The following is a 16,018-nucleotide window of genomic DNA, read 5'->3' as shown; positions in this document are numbered from 1 at the left end:
GGTTCACTGATTGTAACAAATGTCCTACTCTGTGGGGTGTTGATGGTGGGGGAGGCTGTGCATGTGGGAGGAGGGGTACATAGGAAATCTCAGCCTTCCTCTGAATTTTGCTGTGAACCTAAAACTCCTCTAAAAAGGTCTTAATAAAAATTAGTACACTCTACTAGATATGAAGGAAGACAAAGAGATAGAACTGCTTGGATACAATTAACATACAAGATGTTAAAGAGAGATTGGAACTTTATTGAGACTTTCTCCCTGATGAAATCAGAATGGAAAGAACACCGGAAAGGTTCCACTTTGGAGAGAAACAGCAACTGTTTAGGCACAAATGGTTACAGATACTCCTCTTGAGAGATCTCTGGATCCTAAATTTCTCCCAGCTCTCAACCCACCCATCCACCCACCCCTAAAAAAGTCAAAATTCTGCTTAAAATCCACTTTCACACAGTGGGGCACCAAACAGCTCTTAAAGTCCAAGCTGACTGGCGGACAAGCCTGCAGGCAATTAGAAAAACAGTAAGTCAAAGAGTGAGCAGAGGAATGGGAGTAAGAAAAGGAAAATGGGTAGATAAAAGAAAAGGGGGGAAATCACACTGATAATGTCACCTCCTGAAAATATAAATATTGTGTGAATGTATTAGCCTTATTCCACCTTCTTCCTCCAAAGCAATGGTGACATCGGCAGCTATGACAATGCCCATATAGTTCTGTACATTTTATTTCCCCTACTGCACTGAGAAACACAGATATGCCAAGAGGAGCTGAAGTGCATTAAGGGGCATTAAGGAGCAAGGTGGGAGGGAGGGCAGACTCTCGAGAGGGTAAATGACAGAGAGATGAAGGGTTGGTTCTTGATGAAACGAAAAGCAGATCATCAGGCCCTGTCACCAGGCTCCTTGGAGACCCCTAGCAGGCTCTTTTTCTTTTCTGGTTGGTTCTGTCCTTAGAAACAATGTCCTGGAGGCTTTGGGACCTCTGGCTTGCTTGTGGGAGGTTCCAGGTCCTCCACAAAACCAAAAGTAGCAGCCTCTTCTGCAGGATGCACCACAGTGCTAATAACTCTGAGAAACAGGAATTCCGAAGTTGCAGTTCTCCGCATGGACCTAATCTGATTGCCAATCTATTTCCACTGCCTAATCCTGAGTGCTCTTCCTCTGCCTTCATCTTCACTTTCCTTCTGCACCAAGATGGCTTCCTGATGCTGGCAGGTCCTGACCCATGCCTCCTGGTAAAGCTCCCAAGCAGGCAGCCTTGAGAGCAGCCCTGGGCCAGGTCTCCAGGATTCGCACAAACTGTTCACTCACCCACTTTTCATCAAATGGCTTCTTCCTTCCAGGGTCCTTCCTCCATCCTCTGTCCCTCACTACCCTCCAGGGTGGCACACCAGCCAGGCAGGACTCTCACAAGTTCTCTCGCTATGCCCTCTGGCATTTGTTATTTCCCTAATCTCTCTTGGACAACATAATACACACATATCCACACTTATTGGTATTTGAAGGCCCAGGCTTTCCTGCGGTGCATCCAGTGGGTATCAGCATCAAGTTCAAGTAGGAAACTGAAGGTTAAGCCTTGGTTGCCACTGACACTGAGTGGCTGGTGCTGGTTCTGACTCCTGTGAGTTTTGAGTGTTGGCACATCAGGGAATGGAGAAGAAGGGGAAGGAAAAGCCACATTGATGAAAACCAGGAAGGAACAATTCTTCTGCTGAATGCCTCCACAGAGAAGTTGTAGAAACAGCCTCCTCTTACATTTGGAGAGGTGGGCTGCCCAGAGAAGTCCCCAATGAAAAGGAGCAGGGTCTCCACTGTCCCTTCTGAAGCCCAATGCCTTTGGGGTCCAAGTTTTCCAAGACATGCAATAGACAAAGACACACTGCAAACCAATTAACCCTCTGAGCCCTTCCAGTACGGTCACTGAAGTCGCTTCCAGTGAATTACCTGAATACACAGAACACTGACCCTCCTCTTTGGGCAAATAAAGGGACCCCAGCTTCCCAGCTGGCTTAGAAGACCACATCAGAGAAATGGCATGGGGGAGGCAGATCCTTCTCTTAGCATGGGAACTCTTATTTTTTTCTTAGTGTTCTGGTATCCTAACCCATTCCCCCTATCCCTTGAAGAAACAGAGAAGAGAGCCTGGGGGGTAGGCTCAGAACCCAGGTTGATTCAAGCCCAAGAGATTGTCCCCTGTTGAAGTCAACCCAAGTTTAGGAGACAGCTGAGGGCTGGGGGACAAACAGAAGACTGTGTGTGAAAGGCAGCCACCATGGACCTGGGCAGTCCTATAGAACTCAAGTCTTCTCTTTTCTCAGCTTATAGGGTGAAAAGGACTTCACCTGCCTTTAGCTTATTTAATGCTCGTTAATTCAGTAGACACTAAAATTTAGCTGCTCTTTGACCCTCCAAGATAGGACCCAGGAAAAACAAGTGTGGCCTGACTTGCCTCAGTCAGGCCCCCTAACTGAAGCAGTGAGACAAGCACACTATAATTCACAGTTTCCAGTCTCCTCCCTCGACCCACACTTTCCCCCACCACTGGCCTCAACTCCCAAATCTCCAATGTGTGATGACTCTTGTCAGTGTGGCTCAAAGGGCTAATAAACCAGGACTTCTCAGACAGTTAGGACACAAGCTCATTCACCAACAGGAACCCGAAAATGGCCACACAACAACCTAGTGTTTCCTATAGCGATTCTTTGGGGTTTCGCCACACCCTGTTTTGTCACAGTTGAGAGCACCTGGATTCTTCCCCAACCCCAGGCTTCCCAGGAGGCCTGGGAGCTCATGGGTGATGGCCCGCTCAATCTTCTCCAGAAAGCAGCCCCCCATGTAAGAACACTGCTGGGACAGGAGCTTGAAACTAGAAATGGGGTTGATACCAAAGAAGTCCTTATAGGCCTCACGGTTGGGAAGGTCAAATTTGCTGACGTTGGTCTTTGCCAGGATGGTCTTGAAGATATAGAATTTATCAGGATCTTCCACAATGTCCTTAAAGACCAGCTCTCCATCACTGAAGAAGGTCATTTTGTCCTTGTATGTCTGCAGATAGCGATCAACCAAGAGGGCATGGATGCGGACGCGGATGGCATGCTGGCGGATGAAGGCAATCTTGTTCTCCAACCTGTTCTCAATCACCTGGTTCAGGTCTTCCAGGAGGGAGATCTCTTCCTTGAGAAACAGGTCCCGGTGGGTGTCGGGCTTATAGTCTTGTGGCCAGAAGGAGCTGACGTAGACCCTTGGGGGCTCGGTAACATTGATGAGTGGGGCCAAGCTCCAGAAGAGAGCCCCGTAGACCCGCATGAGCATCTGTGTGGCCAAGTTGTCGGCCTTGTTCAAGATGATCCTTATCTGGGATTCCCGCCCCTTCAGCTGGCGGAATAGCATCTCCAGCTCCAGACCCACGTCCAGTTTGGTTGGGTCAAAGACGACAAAGATGAGGTCGGCTCTGTCAATGAACCACTGGCACACATCGTTGAAGGGGTAACCTTGGGGAGAGGGAGTGAGAAGTCAGGCTGAGCAAGCATTGGCCCAAGCCCCTTGTGCCTCTTGCCAGAACCAAACCACTCCACAGGCTGAAGGAAACAACAGCATTAAAGATTTTCTGGTCTTCTAAATACTTTGAAAGAATTAACTGCATATCTCCTGGCCATTGTCAACCTTCAACCAAGAACAGCCTGATCCTTGCTTTAATCTAAATGGAATCCAAGTCTCCAGGGGACCAAAATGCTTTTTTGAAATGGAGATTTTCTTACTGTCTAAAAATATGTGGGGCAGCCTGGTTGGTGTGGCTCAGTGGATGAGTGCTGGCTCATGAAACAAAGGGTCACCAGTTCCATTCTCAGTCTACGGCATATGCCTGGGTTGTGGGCCAGGTCACCAGTGGGGGGCACACGAGAGGAAACCACACACTAATGTTTCCCTCCCTTCCCCTCTCTAAAAGTAAACAAATAAAATCTTTAAAAAAATAATAAAAGGATCTGGGGCATTGGTGAAGATATTGAAGGAAAGAAGTCAGGGAATTAGAAGGATGTGAAAGAGGATCCATCAGTACTAGACTTATTGGGGTGATCACTTCATTAGTTATATAAACATCTAATCACTATTTTATACATCTAAAACTAGTATAATATTGTATGTCAGCTGTAATTGAAACTTTTTTATTTTAATAAAAAATTTTGTAAAAAGAGAGGATCCATCGTTTAGGGGAAAGTAGTGTCCAGGCATAAGACCCAGACTGGAACTGGGGCTTTGTCAGCGGCCAACTGAGTACTAAATGCCTCTGAGCTTTAACATTTCAGCTACAAAATGACAAGAAGAACTATGGAGCCTGAGTTGATATAAAGATCGCTGTGTCACTACAAATATAGGAAAGCACTTAACTAAAACTGCCACACAGTAGGTGCTCAATACATTTTCATTCCTTCAACTTCTTCTTTCCAAAATGAAGAGACTAGGAATACCTCTCTTGGGAATTTTTTACAAAATTAACCAATAATGCATAACATTATCTTACATGTACTTGAGCATAATAAAAGTTAATTTACTATTATAATTGTTAGTGATAATATTATTACTAGCCATAAAACAGTGTCTGGTTATAACCAAAATGGGAGTGATAGCCATTAACTGAGATCTGTCATCTCCGGTCACATACCCTACAAATGCCATTATGACTCATTCTCTGCAGATAACCTTGGGTCATGGTGACTCTCAGTGGCCCGTGTTATAGTCTAGTGCCTGCTGGGCCCAAATTGCCACTCCCCTGCCACCTGAAGGCAAGTGGGGCTTTTGTTACAAGCTTATGTTGAAGCAGGCCTGGTAGAGCGGGAAGAATTAAAGGTCAGGTTCAACCCAGGCCCATGTTAGCCAAAGGTCAAGTACACCTGGACTGGGATCCAATTACTCTAGGCTCTTAATTAGCCAGGACAGCCTGGGCCTCCTAAAGACAGCTCAGGCCCAGCATGGACCCTGAAGAGCTACTTACAGAGAACATCTGTTTCCTTTTGGGAAAAAATGATCACCTCCCCACCAGACCAGTCCTTGGGGAGGTAAAAGGACAAGGTACTCCACACCTAAGTGACACCACAGTGACAACAAGAAGGGGTTGGAAGCAGAGAACACATTCCCTGGTGTTGGACAAGGCTGGCCACATTTCCTCTCCCCTGCCTGTCTATCATCCACTGTTAAAAAAAAATAGTTTTCTAAAATAAAGCTCACCCTATGTCAGATATGAGGGCTAAATTACCTCTTTCTTGCTGCTTGCGGTTCTCGATGATGCCTGGTGTATCCACAAAAGTAACCCGCTCTAGAAGTTTGTGTGGAACCTCGATGCCAATCAACTTTTCCAGGAAATTCTGGCCAAACTTCTCGAGGGGTGAGAAGGACCGGGCACTATCAGCAGCCATGACAATACCCTCAATGGTCTTTAGCTTGGGCCCATGCATGAGGACCGTGAACTCAGAGGTGGTGGGCTCAGCGCCTGCACACATAGGCACAAGGTTAGCAGGAACACAGTCAGCTCTGGAGAAGAGAACTACACACAGTGGGTAAGCAAGGTGTTTCAGAGAGGGTTTGCCACAAGAATCGGATATTATGCTTGCTAAGCTAGTGACTTTTTTAACTGTGATAATATATGTAACATGAAATTTTCCATTTTAACCATTTTACATGTACAGTTCAGTGGTATTAAGTACATTTATGTCCACCATGACCATCATCTATCTCCAGAACGTGTTCATCACCCCAAACCCACTCATGTCCATTAAACACTAACTCCCTATTCCTACCTTCCCCAGCCCCTGGCAAAAACCACCACTCTACTTTCCGTCTCTATGAATCTGATGACCCAAGGGACCTCATATAAGTGGAGTCCTGTGACAAATTGGTTTATTTCACTGAGCATAATATCCCCAAGTTTCATCCATGTTGTAGCATGTATCAGAACTTTATAACTTGTTAGGGGTGAATAATATTTCACTGTATGGCCCAGGCTGGTGTGGCTCCATGGACTGAGCCCCAACCTACAAACCAAAAGGTCGCTGGTTTGATTCCCAGTCAGGGCACATGTCTAGGTTGTGGACTGGGCTCCCGGTGGGGCATGCAAGAGGCAACCACACATTGATGTTTCTCTCCCTCCTTTTCTCCTTTCCTCTCTCTAAAAATAAATAAGTAATATCATTTTTAAGAATACACTTAAAAAATATTTCACTATATGGATGAACCACATTTTGTTTATCTATTCATCCATCAATGGACATTTGGGTTGTCCACCTCTTACATATTGTGAATAATGAAGCTACCAACAGGTAGCTTCTGGTTTATTGTATGCAATATTCATTATTATATTGAAGATACATATAAATGTTTTGATGTTTTCATAGTGATTCTACACATCACATTGCAGTACCAAGAGTCATACACAAAAAATCTCACTTTTACCTGTATAAAGCTGGTAGCGAGTGTTTTCCAACCCAAGGAGGTAGTTTATCATAGTGGATTTGCCGACGCTCCACGGTCCGATAAACAACACCATTGGCTTAGAAGTGATTTCCCCATCTGTGGGCAGCAGGAGTTAAGAGATGGAACAAAGTTTCTCACTACAGGAGTGACACAGTTCTTCATGCTGTATCCCAGTCCATCTAACTGGGTTGTGGAATTCTACGTTGGACCGGATAGCAGGTAGCGATCAGTGGTCAGTAGCAGGTAGTGACCAGCGATCAGTACACCTCTTGCTACACAGGTGCAATCTCTCAATTAAGAAAACACCAGAAGACACCGTTTGGGCCTTGCACAGATCCTCAGCACACTAGCACTAGAAGGAGGCACTAAGTGAAATCAACAGACACTGACACAGAGCTCACTCTGAATGAGGCCTCCTGGTTTAGATCTGGGAAAGAACAGTTCATAAAAGGAGAGCAGACAGCTGCCACATGGGGAACGGTGGAAACTCTGCTATCTTGACTGGTAACAAAAAAAAGGGTTTGAGGAAGCCTTATATAATCTTGGGCAGCCTGGACTCTGATGCTGCCTGTGGCCAGACTCCATCCCCTTAGCTGTGCCTCTTGAAATCCCACCTCAGGCTCAGCCTGACGCTGAGGTGTGGGGCCAGTCTCCAATTAGCCTCCAAAGTCCATGACATATTTGTCAGGTCCCAAGACCAAGCACTGACTAGGCAATTTGTGGGTCCTTGGGCCCTGTGACCAATGTTAGAGAGAGCTCTCCGCATAGACCACTCCAGCTGGGATCCCAGTGCTTTCCAAACCAGCAGTCAGGAAGGTGAAGGGGAGAGGGTTTCAAGACAAGATGCAATCACCCTTGTACTGGCTTTCAGGCCCCAGATCTTTCAACCCTTCCCTGAGTCACATAGGGCCAGTCCTATATAATTTAGCACCTAAAATTCTCCAGACTTCTTTGTCTCCCTGAGCCTGGCAGATAGGCCTCAAAACAGTAGGCATTCCATTTATTTTTTCTGTTTTAATGTATTTAATTTCTTGGGTCTAAAATCAAAGTATAGTAAGGCACAAAGTGAGAAGTCTCACATCCCTGTCCCCAGTCTACCTAGGCCACAACAACCCCTACATATTCTTTCAGATATTTCCATGCATTTATAAGCAACATTAGAGAGCGTAGCGTGCTCTCCATCTTTTTTATAGAAAGAGGAGTATGGTATTCTTTTTCTGCACCTTGTTTATTGATGTACTAGCTTTCTTTCTTTAAGGTGGAACCAAATCCTAGAAAACCAGGATGGTATCTCATAAGTGGCAGGCACATATTTATTGCCTGAAAGCAACACCATGATCCTGCCCCATGAGTCGCTGGCATCTCTATGGGTATCAAACCCTGGCTCAGGGACAGGAAGAAATAGGCAGGTAAAGGGGGTGGCGGGAATTCCCAATGATAACACTGTGATCCTATAAAAAAATCTGCTTTACCCCCACCCGGGCAGGACATGCCAACAGGACCTGGACTTTCAGCCTTTGCTGAGACAAATCACCACCAAGGCTTTCCTGAGCTGTTGTTTCAACCCTCTGCAGCAGGGGGCGTTACTGGCACATGCAGGAGGCCGCAGGTGAGACACTGAGAAGAGAGGAGCAGAGGTTCTGCAGGAGACTGCCCAAGGGCACAGTGGAGTCCAAGCAGTGGTGGGAGAGAAGGGGAGATGAGCCAAGCCTGGAAAGCAAGGTCAGGAGTCAGGACGCCCTCCCTACTAAACGCTATTCCTGGGGCAGCCCACAGCCTCAGGGCCAAGCTGCTAGTTCTGACGGCTGCAGGACCAAGCAAGAGGGAAGTACAGGGAAGCAACTGGGAGACTCTGAAGCCAAAGAGTATCGTTGGCTCTTAGACTTGCACAAAACAAAAGAGATAATTGTGAAACGGTGTTCTCTTGGAAAGGAGAGAGTAACAGCCCTCATCTCCCTATATGATCCTGGTTAGCCCAGCATTTCTCTGGGCATCTGGTCCTTCCTCTGGAAAGCAGGGAGAATGTATAGGGAAGAAATACCCTATCTGCTTTACAATCACCAAGAGCATCACGGCAGATAATACAGAAGGAGCCAATTAACATAAAAAGACGTGTTAATACAACTTACCATTCCATTCAAACAAGTAGATACCATTATTGAAGTTTTCAAAGATGAATAACACTTCAAAAAGACATCAGTGTGGGGAAATAAGAGCCCTCATATCCTGTCATTGTGGGTACAAACTGGTACAACCTCAGACAATTTGGCAACCACCATCAAAATGTTTAATTTCTAGTGTTCCACTTCTAAAATGTTATCATACAAATATACTTGTGTGAAATATGCAGCAATTATAATAATGCTTATAATATCCTTAAAAATGAAAAATGGCAAACACCCCATTTTCCATCATTACATGGTTTTCCAGTGCAATACATCCACACAGGCATCAGAAAGGGCAGGAGGAGCTACACACACAGAGTTTTGTGGCATCATCCCATCTTTGTAAAACAAACTGGAAAAGACAAGCTTATATATGCTCGTGTACGCAGAGGAAATGTATTCATGAGGAACCATAACAGTGGGAGTCTTGGGGAATAAAACTGGAGGAAATGGAAATCAAGAAAGGGGATTTTACTTTTCAATGTATACTACTTGATACTATTTGAATTTGGGGGACTTTTTTGGCAACAAGTACACCATATTTTATTATTCTGAAAATCAATTTTTAAAAGAATCCAGCCTGAGGGAAGCCAACCAAGAGGAGTTCACGGGAGGAGGTTAGGATTCCAGGCCAATCAGGGCACTTAAGATGTGATCAGCGCGAGCACAGGGAGCTGTGTGGGCCTTTGGGCACACGAGAGATAGAAACTGGCATCACTGCCCTTGGAAACCAAAGCTGTGCTACTGAAGCAGGAGTGCTTACAAATGAAACGCCCTCTAGAAAACCCTGTGCAAGTTTTGGGGTACTCCTGCAGTGAAAGGATGGTTCACGTGACTGAGGTCTCCAAGAACTTAGGATCCTGAGTTCAGCTCCAGTGTCCTTGAGCCCACCACATACGCGGCTCAGGGCGCTCACGGACATGGGGAGTGCAGACATGTTGGAGGCACAGGCCTAACCTTGGGACACAAGCTGTACCTGTGATCTCATGCTGCCGAAGCTCGTTGTACTTGTACGACTGCTCCAGGGGTTTGATGGACGAATGGTAGATCTTTCTAAGCCGCTGCAGGACCACTGGGGACAGAGAAGGATAAAAGCAGGGCATCAGGTAAGGGGTGCTACAGACTGTTGACCACCGTGGGCCAGGTCACTTCCCAGGGCAGCTCTAGCCCATCATAGTGGGGAGCAGAGAACATCTTATAGCCTGGCAACTGTCTGTATATTAGCATTCAAGGAGGGAGCTGGTCCACATCCCAACCCTCAGAAGTCTTTAAACCCAAGGCATTCTCTCCGCATCCCCCAAAGTCTCCTGGGATATTTCTTTTTAATCTAACCCTCTCTTCCCTCTCTTCAGTAGTGTGCCCTGAAGCACCACGTCAGCCTTCAGCTAGCCTTCAGCTAACTGAAGGCCCTCTAAACTGCAGAGAAGAACCCCATCTCCTTCTCTCTGCCCTCATCTCTAGTTCTGCTGGCCTTAGGCTCAGAGGGCAAGGAGGCATGGCACTAAGCAAGCCCACAGGACGGCCACCCTGGCCCCTTGCCACACTCCCTGGTGCCCCAGGAAGGATGCAGAGTGCCAAATGTCTTCTTAGGAAAAGCATGCATGACTCCAGGGAGAAGTGACTCACAGGGGTGAGGCTGGGAGCTCAAAGAGTGTGAAGCAGGGTGTGAAGTACAGAGTGGGGAAGAGGGCCTGAGGGTCAGAGCCCACACCTGGGGCAGCCTCTCTAGCTGTGCACCATAGCAAGTTCTGCCTTGCTCTGAGCTTTCACTAACTCAACTAAGAGGAGAGAGTAAGCTCTGCTGAAAGCCTTGGATCATTATGAGGGTAAAATGAAACATTGGGCATGAAAGGGCTTTATAAACTGTAAAAAATCAAAGCAAATGTGATAAACTCTATTAATGCCGCTCCCCAGCCACAGTGCAGAAGCTGGCACCATCCTCAGACACAGCACTGGGATTTGTCCTCTTACCCTTTCCCTGGTCCCTCTGATTGGACTGCCTTTCCTCCTCCCTGCCAATCCAGAGCCCCCAGGCCTTGGACACTGCTTGCAGAGCCTCCTCTGCCAAGCCCCCTATCTCCAAGGCTTTCCTCTCTGGGGTGTCCACTGGCCTCAGAGCCCTAGCCCTGAAGGCTCTCCCAGCCCCAGCCCAAGGCCCGGCTCCTTCTTCCTCTGATTACCAGAATAATCGTCAGCTGGCTTGTCCTCGTCCAGCATCAGAGTTTTCTCAATGTGGGAGCGGTCCCTCAGTGGGGCTTCTTCACTCACATCCTCCGCCTCTTCTGGAGATGGAAGAAGAAAGCAGGGTTAGAGCTAAGCTAAGAACCAGCTGGGCTCTAAGCCCCTCTCAACACAGAAAGCACAGGAGGGGCCTTAAAGAAGCGCTGACAGAGGGCTTGCCAAGTTTAACTGAACAGAGTTCCATCTCTAGGAAGGACTATGAAAATCCAAACTCAACTTCTGTGGAGCTCCACGATCCATTTTATCTATTCAGCAAATATTGATTAAGCACTTGTGATATGCCAAGCACCAAGCATCTTGCTGGGAATACAGTGGTGCCCAAAATAGACACAGCTCCTGACCTTGCACTGTTTTTCTACAGTATAGTGGGGTGAGGGGAGAAATTATCTTAAAAGTAATGCAGTAATTATAAACAGTGATGGGACCGTGGAAGGGAAGATTCCAGAAGCTCTGAGGGCCTAAGTAGTGTACCTAAGAAGTCTTATGGGGTGGGGGGTCAGAAAACTTCCCAGAGAGGCCACCTGTGAGCTGAGGTCCATTGTGTGAGAAGTTAACTAGGCGATGAGAGGGAGAGGAGACAGGAGTGACATAGCAAGAAGGGTGGCTGGGCCTCAGTGGGTGAGGGGTGTGGGCGGTGGGGCAGGAGCGCTCCACAGGAGCTAGCATGCACAGTCTGAGAGGACCACAGGAGTCCACACTTCATCCTAGTGGCACTGAAACCCAGGGAGGGGTTCTAAGCAAACTGACCTGATCAAATGAGCATGTGATCAGGTTTACAAGGCTGCCATGAAGCACACGCAAGAGGAGCCATTGTGGAAAGAGGGCTTCAACTGTTGCTTCTGACCAAGCAAGAGATGCCCAGGACTGTCTGCAGGTCTCCGGGGAGACTATTTCTACCCAAATGGCTGCACAAAGGATTTTAAGTAATCAGAAGTGGCCTGGCCGTGGGCCTGTGGGAAAGAAGGAGACTAATTCCACCAGGGATGGAAAAAGAAGAATCTATATGTCTTGTGGAGCATATCAGGTCCCACCCAAGACCCTGGACAGGAAAAACAGGGATAGGGGAGGGGCTGGCTAACTGCAGACCCTCCACTTATGGACAGTGTAAGCAGCTGATGAGAGGTATGGAAACCGAACTCTGCAGGGAAACCACAGGAAAGTCACATTGGAGGGTGAAGATTGACCCCAGTTTCTCCCTCCTAAATGCCCAGCTCTTGGTCCAGACCACCATTCTCAGTGGAAGTGGCCATGGGCATCCTGGCCATACCTGGGATTCAGTACCTCCCTAATGTTGCCCGATGGCTTTGGTCTGCCCTCCCCCTTCCCTATTCTCCAGTCCTGTGGTCAGCAGCTGCTGCTGCCCTAGGTGGACAACTGCAGGATATCAGTGTCACAGCCAGAAAGATTTCTTATTGCAATCCTGACCCCAGTCCTAGTTCACCCCACCTGGCATGGCCTAGTCTTCAAGGGGAGGTCCCATGTGTCAGCCCAGTAATGTGGTCCCAGGGGAGGGCTCCCAACCTACGCCCCCACCTGTACATCTCTCTACCGGGAGCGCTCCTGCCCCACCGCCCGCACCCCTCACCCATCTCTGCACAGGGCCTCAAACCCTGCTACCATGTTTTTTGTCCTCCAGCCCAAGGCACTGGTCGGCATTAAATTGTATCATGGATCCTAAAGGGCAGGCTCCTGAGGGCCTAACTCAAGAGTGACCAGGCACCTCTGGGCCCTCCATGGTGTGGCCTGTCACTGAGTCCCTCCAAACTGGGAAGAAGTAGCTCATGAGCAGTGTAAAGCCACCCTCTGGGCCGGATACCCTAGAATGGGCTTCCACCCCGCAAACCCAGGCTGGCTGGGGCTCTCCCACTCCACCCTGTCCCTGCCTGACCCACTACATACAAGACTTCCAGGAAGAATGCAGCTGCCCAAGTACTGACGCAATTCTGGGATCCCTACCCTGAGGCCCTTCCACGGGCTCCTCTGCCTCGGCCTCTGGGACCTCGTCCCCCTCAGGCCCTGGATTCAGTTCATCGAAGCTCAGCTGGGCCCCCTCGTCCCCATGGCTTGGGGTTCCTGCTGCTTCCTGGTGTTCCCCCGCTTCCTCGGAGGTGTCCCCTGCTTCCTCTGAACTAGCCCCGTGGTCGTTGTCCTCTTCTGATTCTTCTTGGGATGGATCTCCTCCTTCCTCGCCTCTGCTGAGGCCACCACCCTCTTCCTCAGAAGACACAGCTTTTAAATCCTCCTCCAACGTCCCTGGCACTTGGCCCTCCGGGGGATGGTCCTCCTCGGTGCCCCCTGTCTCCACAGCTGGGCTGGGTTCCCCCTGGTCCTCAGGCCCCTCCCTGGCTTTTATGTCCACGTCCATGACTCCAGCTGGCTTTTCTGGCCCCTGATCAGGCCCTGGGATGCCCTCGCCTGCTATCTCTACCTCCACAGGAAAGGTCCCTGTGCCTTCAGGCTCTGCAGTGCCCACAGCTGCTCCCTGTACAGGGCTGTCCCCTAGGACCTCTTTGGCTTTCTCAGGGACCACGCCACTCCCAGCCTGTCCTTCTGCCTCCTCTGCTGGGCCCTCTCTCAAACTGAGCTCTGGCCTCCCTTCTTCCCCAGTTCCCCGTTCCCCTTCCGGAGTGAAGGAGTTTGCTCCTGGTAGCTCCACAGGGTCCCCTGGGGCAGCTGAGGCTGAGGCATTGGAGAGGCTGGCTTCAGGATCAGAGCCTGGGCTGGGGGCAGCGGTGGAGGCCCCTGTGGCAGTCTTTTCCGAGCTCTCAGCCTCCCTGCCATCTGGGGAGTGAAGGAGCAGGTTCTTCTCTTGAGGGGCCGCCTCTGCAAGAAGCTCCCTTTCCTTCTCCTCTAGACTTGCATCTCCAGCAGAGAAATGATTCTCCAACAAATTGCCAACATCTTCTGTGCCACCCGAAGCAGAAACTTGCAGTTCTAAATGATTAGAACACGATTGGTCAGTTTCACAGGGTTGGCACTCGCTTTGCTTCTCAAAAGAGTCTAACAACCTAGCTCCTGTCTTCCAGCAGTGAGGTGTGAACCTGGTATCAGTAGCATCTCCCTCCCTGGTCTTCATAACTGCCCTGAGCAGCAGGCTGGGGGCGGGAGTGTTACTCTGCCAGCCTCCTAAGACTTACAAGGCCATGGCTGAGGGAGTTACAGACCCACTGTCTGTCACTGCCGGATAGAGACTGAGCAGCTGACCCCCACCCCCAGCTCCTCCCCTGACCCTGACTGAGCCTCCTGCTGGGTCCCAGTGACTGTGTAGGGATGGAAACTGGATGAACCCTTCCACTCCTTCCTCAGCCTTGTCATGGGCATGCAGGCACATGCAGCCTGGCTCACTAGGAGATCTTTCCAAGATAGGACAGATGCCCTGTCAGTTCCTAGAGTCATTAACCAGCCTGCTTTTTATACTGCTATCAGTAAAGGAGTGCAAACAGGTGTGTGCATGCCAGATAATCTTAGGTTACACAGCAGAGTACTTAGGGGATTACTTGTGGCTCTCAGCCTTATTAAGTCACACATCCAACTGTCCCCTTAAGGGCAGGCATTTGCTGGCCTTGCTACCTTAGATTAGGGGGGATGTGGCCTGACAAGAAAAAGATATCCAAAACTAGAAGGGCCAGGGCTTCCCAGTGGCCTTAGGCAACCTCTTCTGAGGGGATCCCCTTATAAAACCTAGGAAGCTGAGGCACAGGGAGAACAAAGCAGGAAAGAACAAGGGGCCTAGTCTGTGCTAAGACCTCTGTCAAGGGACAAGTTTAATTTATTTGGAAAATGGGGCCAGAAGATAGGGTTGAGCTTATCCCTTTTGCCCCCTTCCAACCAGACTGAGATGTGTTTAAGGAGGAGGCTTGCGATGGGGGAACACTGCTGGCTCACAGCGATGAGGGACCACAGGGCTGTCTGCCCTGGGGCAGCTGAGGCAATCCCTGGGCTCCCTGGACTCACAAGGATTCTTTTGAGGAAGCAACCTCCCTCCTCACTGCTGAGCCAGATATGCCTCTCTTGGGCCACAGCCTGGTCTTCCTGTCTCTGCCTCAACAAAGAAAAGCCACTTCTTGGTGGTACCCTTCTACCTCAGGGTACACATGCACCTTGTGCCCCAAAAGCTGGGGTAGCCTCCAGGCACCAGGAACAAATATATTCTCAATAGTCCCCACAGATGCAACCTATCAAATTCAGAAGAATGGGAAGTTTGAGCACCTTATATTATAAAAGAGCCCTGTAAATTGATATACTTCCCCAAGCGCTTTCACGTACGTGACTACGTGCAAACCTCCCCCATTGCTGTCAGACACATTTCAGAACTGAAGGTCCAGAGAAAGTCTTTGACTTAACTCAGGGCACCAGGTGTCTGGCTAGTGGGTGACTGGAACCCAGAACTACATACTCCTTGTCCAGACCTTCCATGCCACAGCGTGTGTAAGGAAGCACAGGGATGCTCCTCCCCATGGGTATCTCGCCCCTCCCTGCACACGTCTTCTCTCCAGGCTCACACTCCAGACCCCTCCTGGCTCCTGGACTGCAGGAACCAAGGTTTAATCTTCCCTGTGCTCCCAGGGCTGGGACCCTGCCTGACCCAGAGAGAATGCTATGAAGAGGTGAGAGCTGGGTACAATAAGAATTCATGGTCCTTTAGTGAGGGAGCTGAATGTTACTCATTAAAGTTTTCTTTGGTAACCCCTGAACCCCTATATGTCCTGATTCCTTTACCTGCATAGCTATCCCCCCACCATCACCCTCTGGGAAAAAGAAACTATTGCAGGAGCTTGGTGTAACCCAAGGAAACTGCAAATACTTTAAGCAGCAAGACACACGTACATCAAATGAGAGACATCTGTATAAGGCTGAAGCACTTTATATGTAAAACATTAATTTACTTTACCTTACTTATCTTACTGTATCTTACATGCTATTATAAAACAAGTTTTATTCTTCTCCCCATCTTACAGATGAGAGCACTGGTATCAGACACTAAATGTCTTGCCCAACATTACATAGCAACTAGCTGAGGCCATTTAACTCCAGAGTTGCAGAAGAGATTGCCTGACCCTGGAGGGGTCCTATACCCAGATGCTCAGAGATCAGCACCCAAAGCATCAGTACCACCAGGGGAGGATGGTAGAGATGCTGACTCTCAGGCCC

At 48.8% G+C, this 16,018-nt stretch overlaps 1 protein-coding gene across 4 annotated transcripts in view; it reads right to left on the bottom strand.

Annotated features, from left to right (window-relative positions):
* Window positions 1–222: 222 nt before the first annotated feature.
* SRL (sarcalumenin) overlaps window positions 223–16,018 on the bottom strand; it is a 51,501-nt gene continuing 35,705 nt past the window's right edge. For 2 of the 4 annotated variants that reach the window (XM_036021013.1, XM_028523230.2), the window contains 6 exons: window positions 12,824–13,801; window positions 10,807–10,908; window positions 9,603–9,698; window positions 6,441–6,557; window positions 5,248–5,481; window positions 223–3,487 (listed from right to left, as the gene is read on the bottom strand). In XM_036021013.1, coding sequence (XP_035876906.1) covers window positions 2,676–3,487; window positions 5,248–5,481; window positions 6,441–6,557; window positions 9,603–9,698; window positions 10,807–10,908; window positions 12,824–13,801 — 2,339 coding nt within the window. In that variant the 3' untranslated portion in view covers window positions 223–2,675. The remainder of the gene's footprint in view (window positions 3,488–5,247; window positions 5,482–6,440; window positions 6,558–9,602; window positions 9,699–10,806; window positions 10,909–12,823; window positions 13,802–16,018) is intronic. The other 2 variants (XM_036021014.1, XM_036021015.1) reach the window with 2 other exon arrangements.

Source organism: Phyllostomus discolor, chromosome 3, assembly GCF_004126475.2.
Source record: "Phyllostomus discolor isolate MPI-MPIP mPhyDis1 chromosome 3, mPhyDis1.pri.v3, whole genome shotgun sequence".
NCBI lineage: Eukaryota > Metazoa > Chordata > Mammalia > Chiroptera > Phyllostomidae > Phyllostomus > Phyllostomus discolor.
Note: the sequence above shows the minus strand (reverse complement) of the source record. Positions and strands in the feature narration are given on the sequence as shown.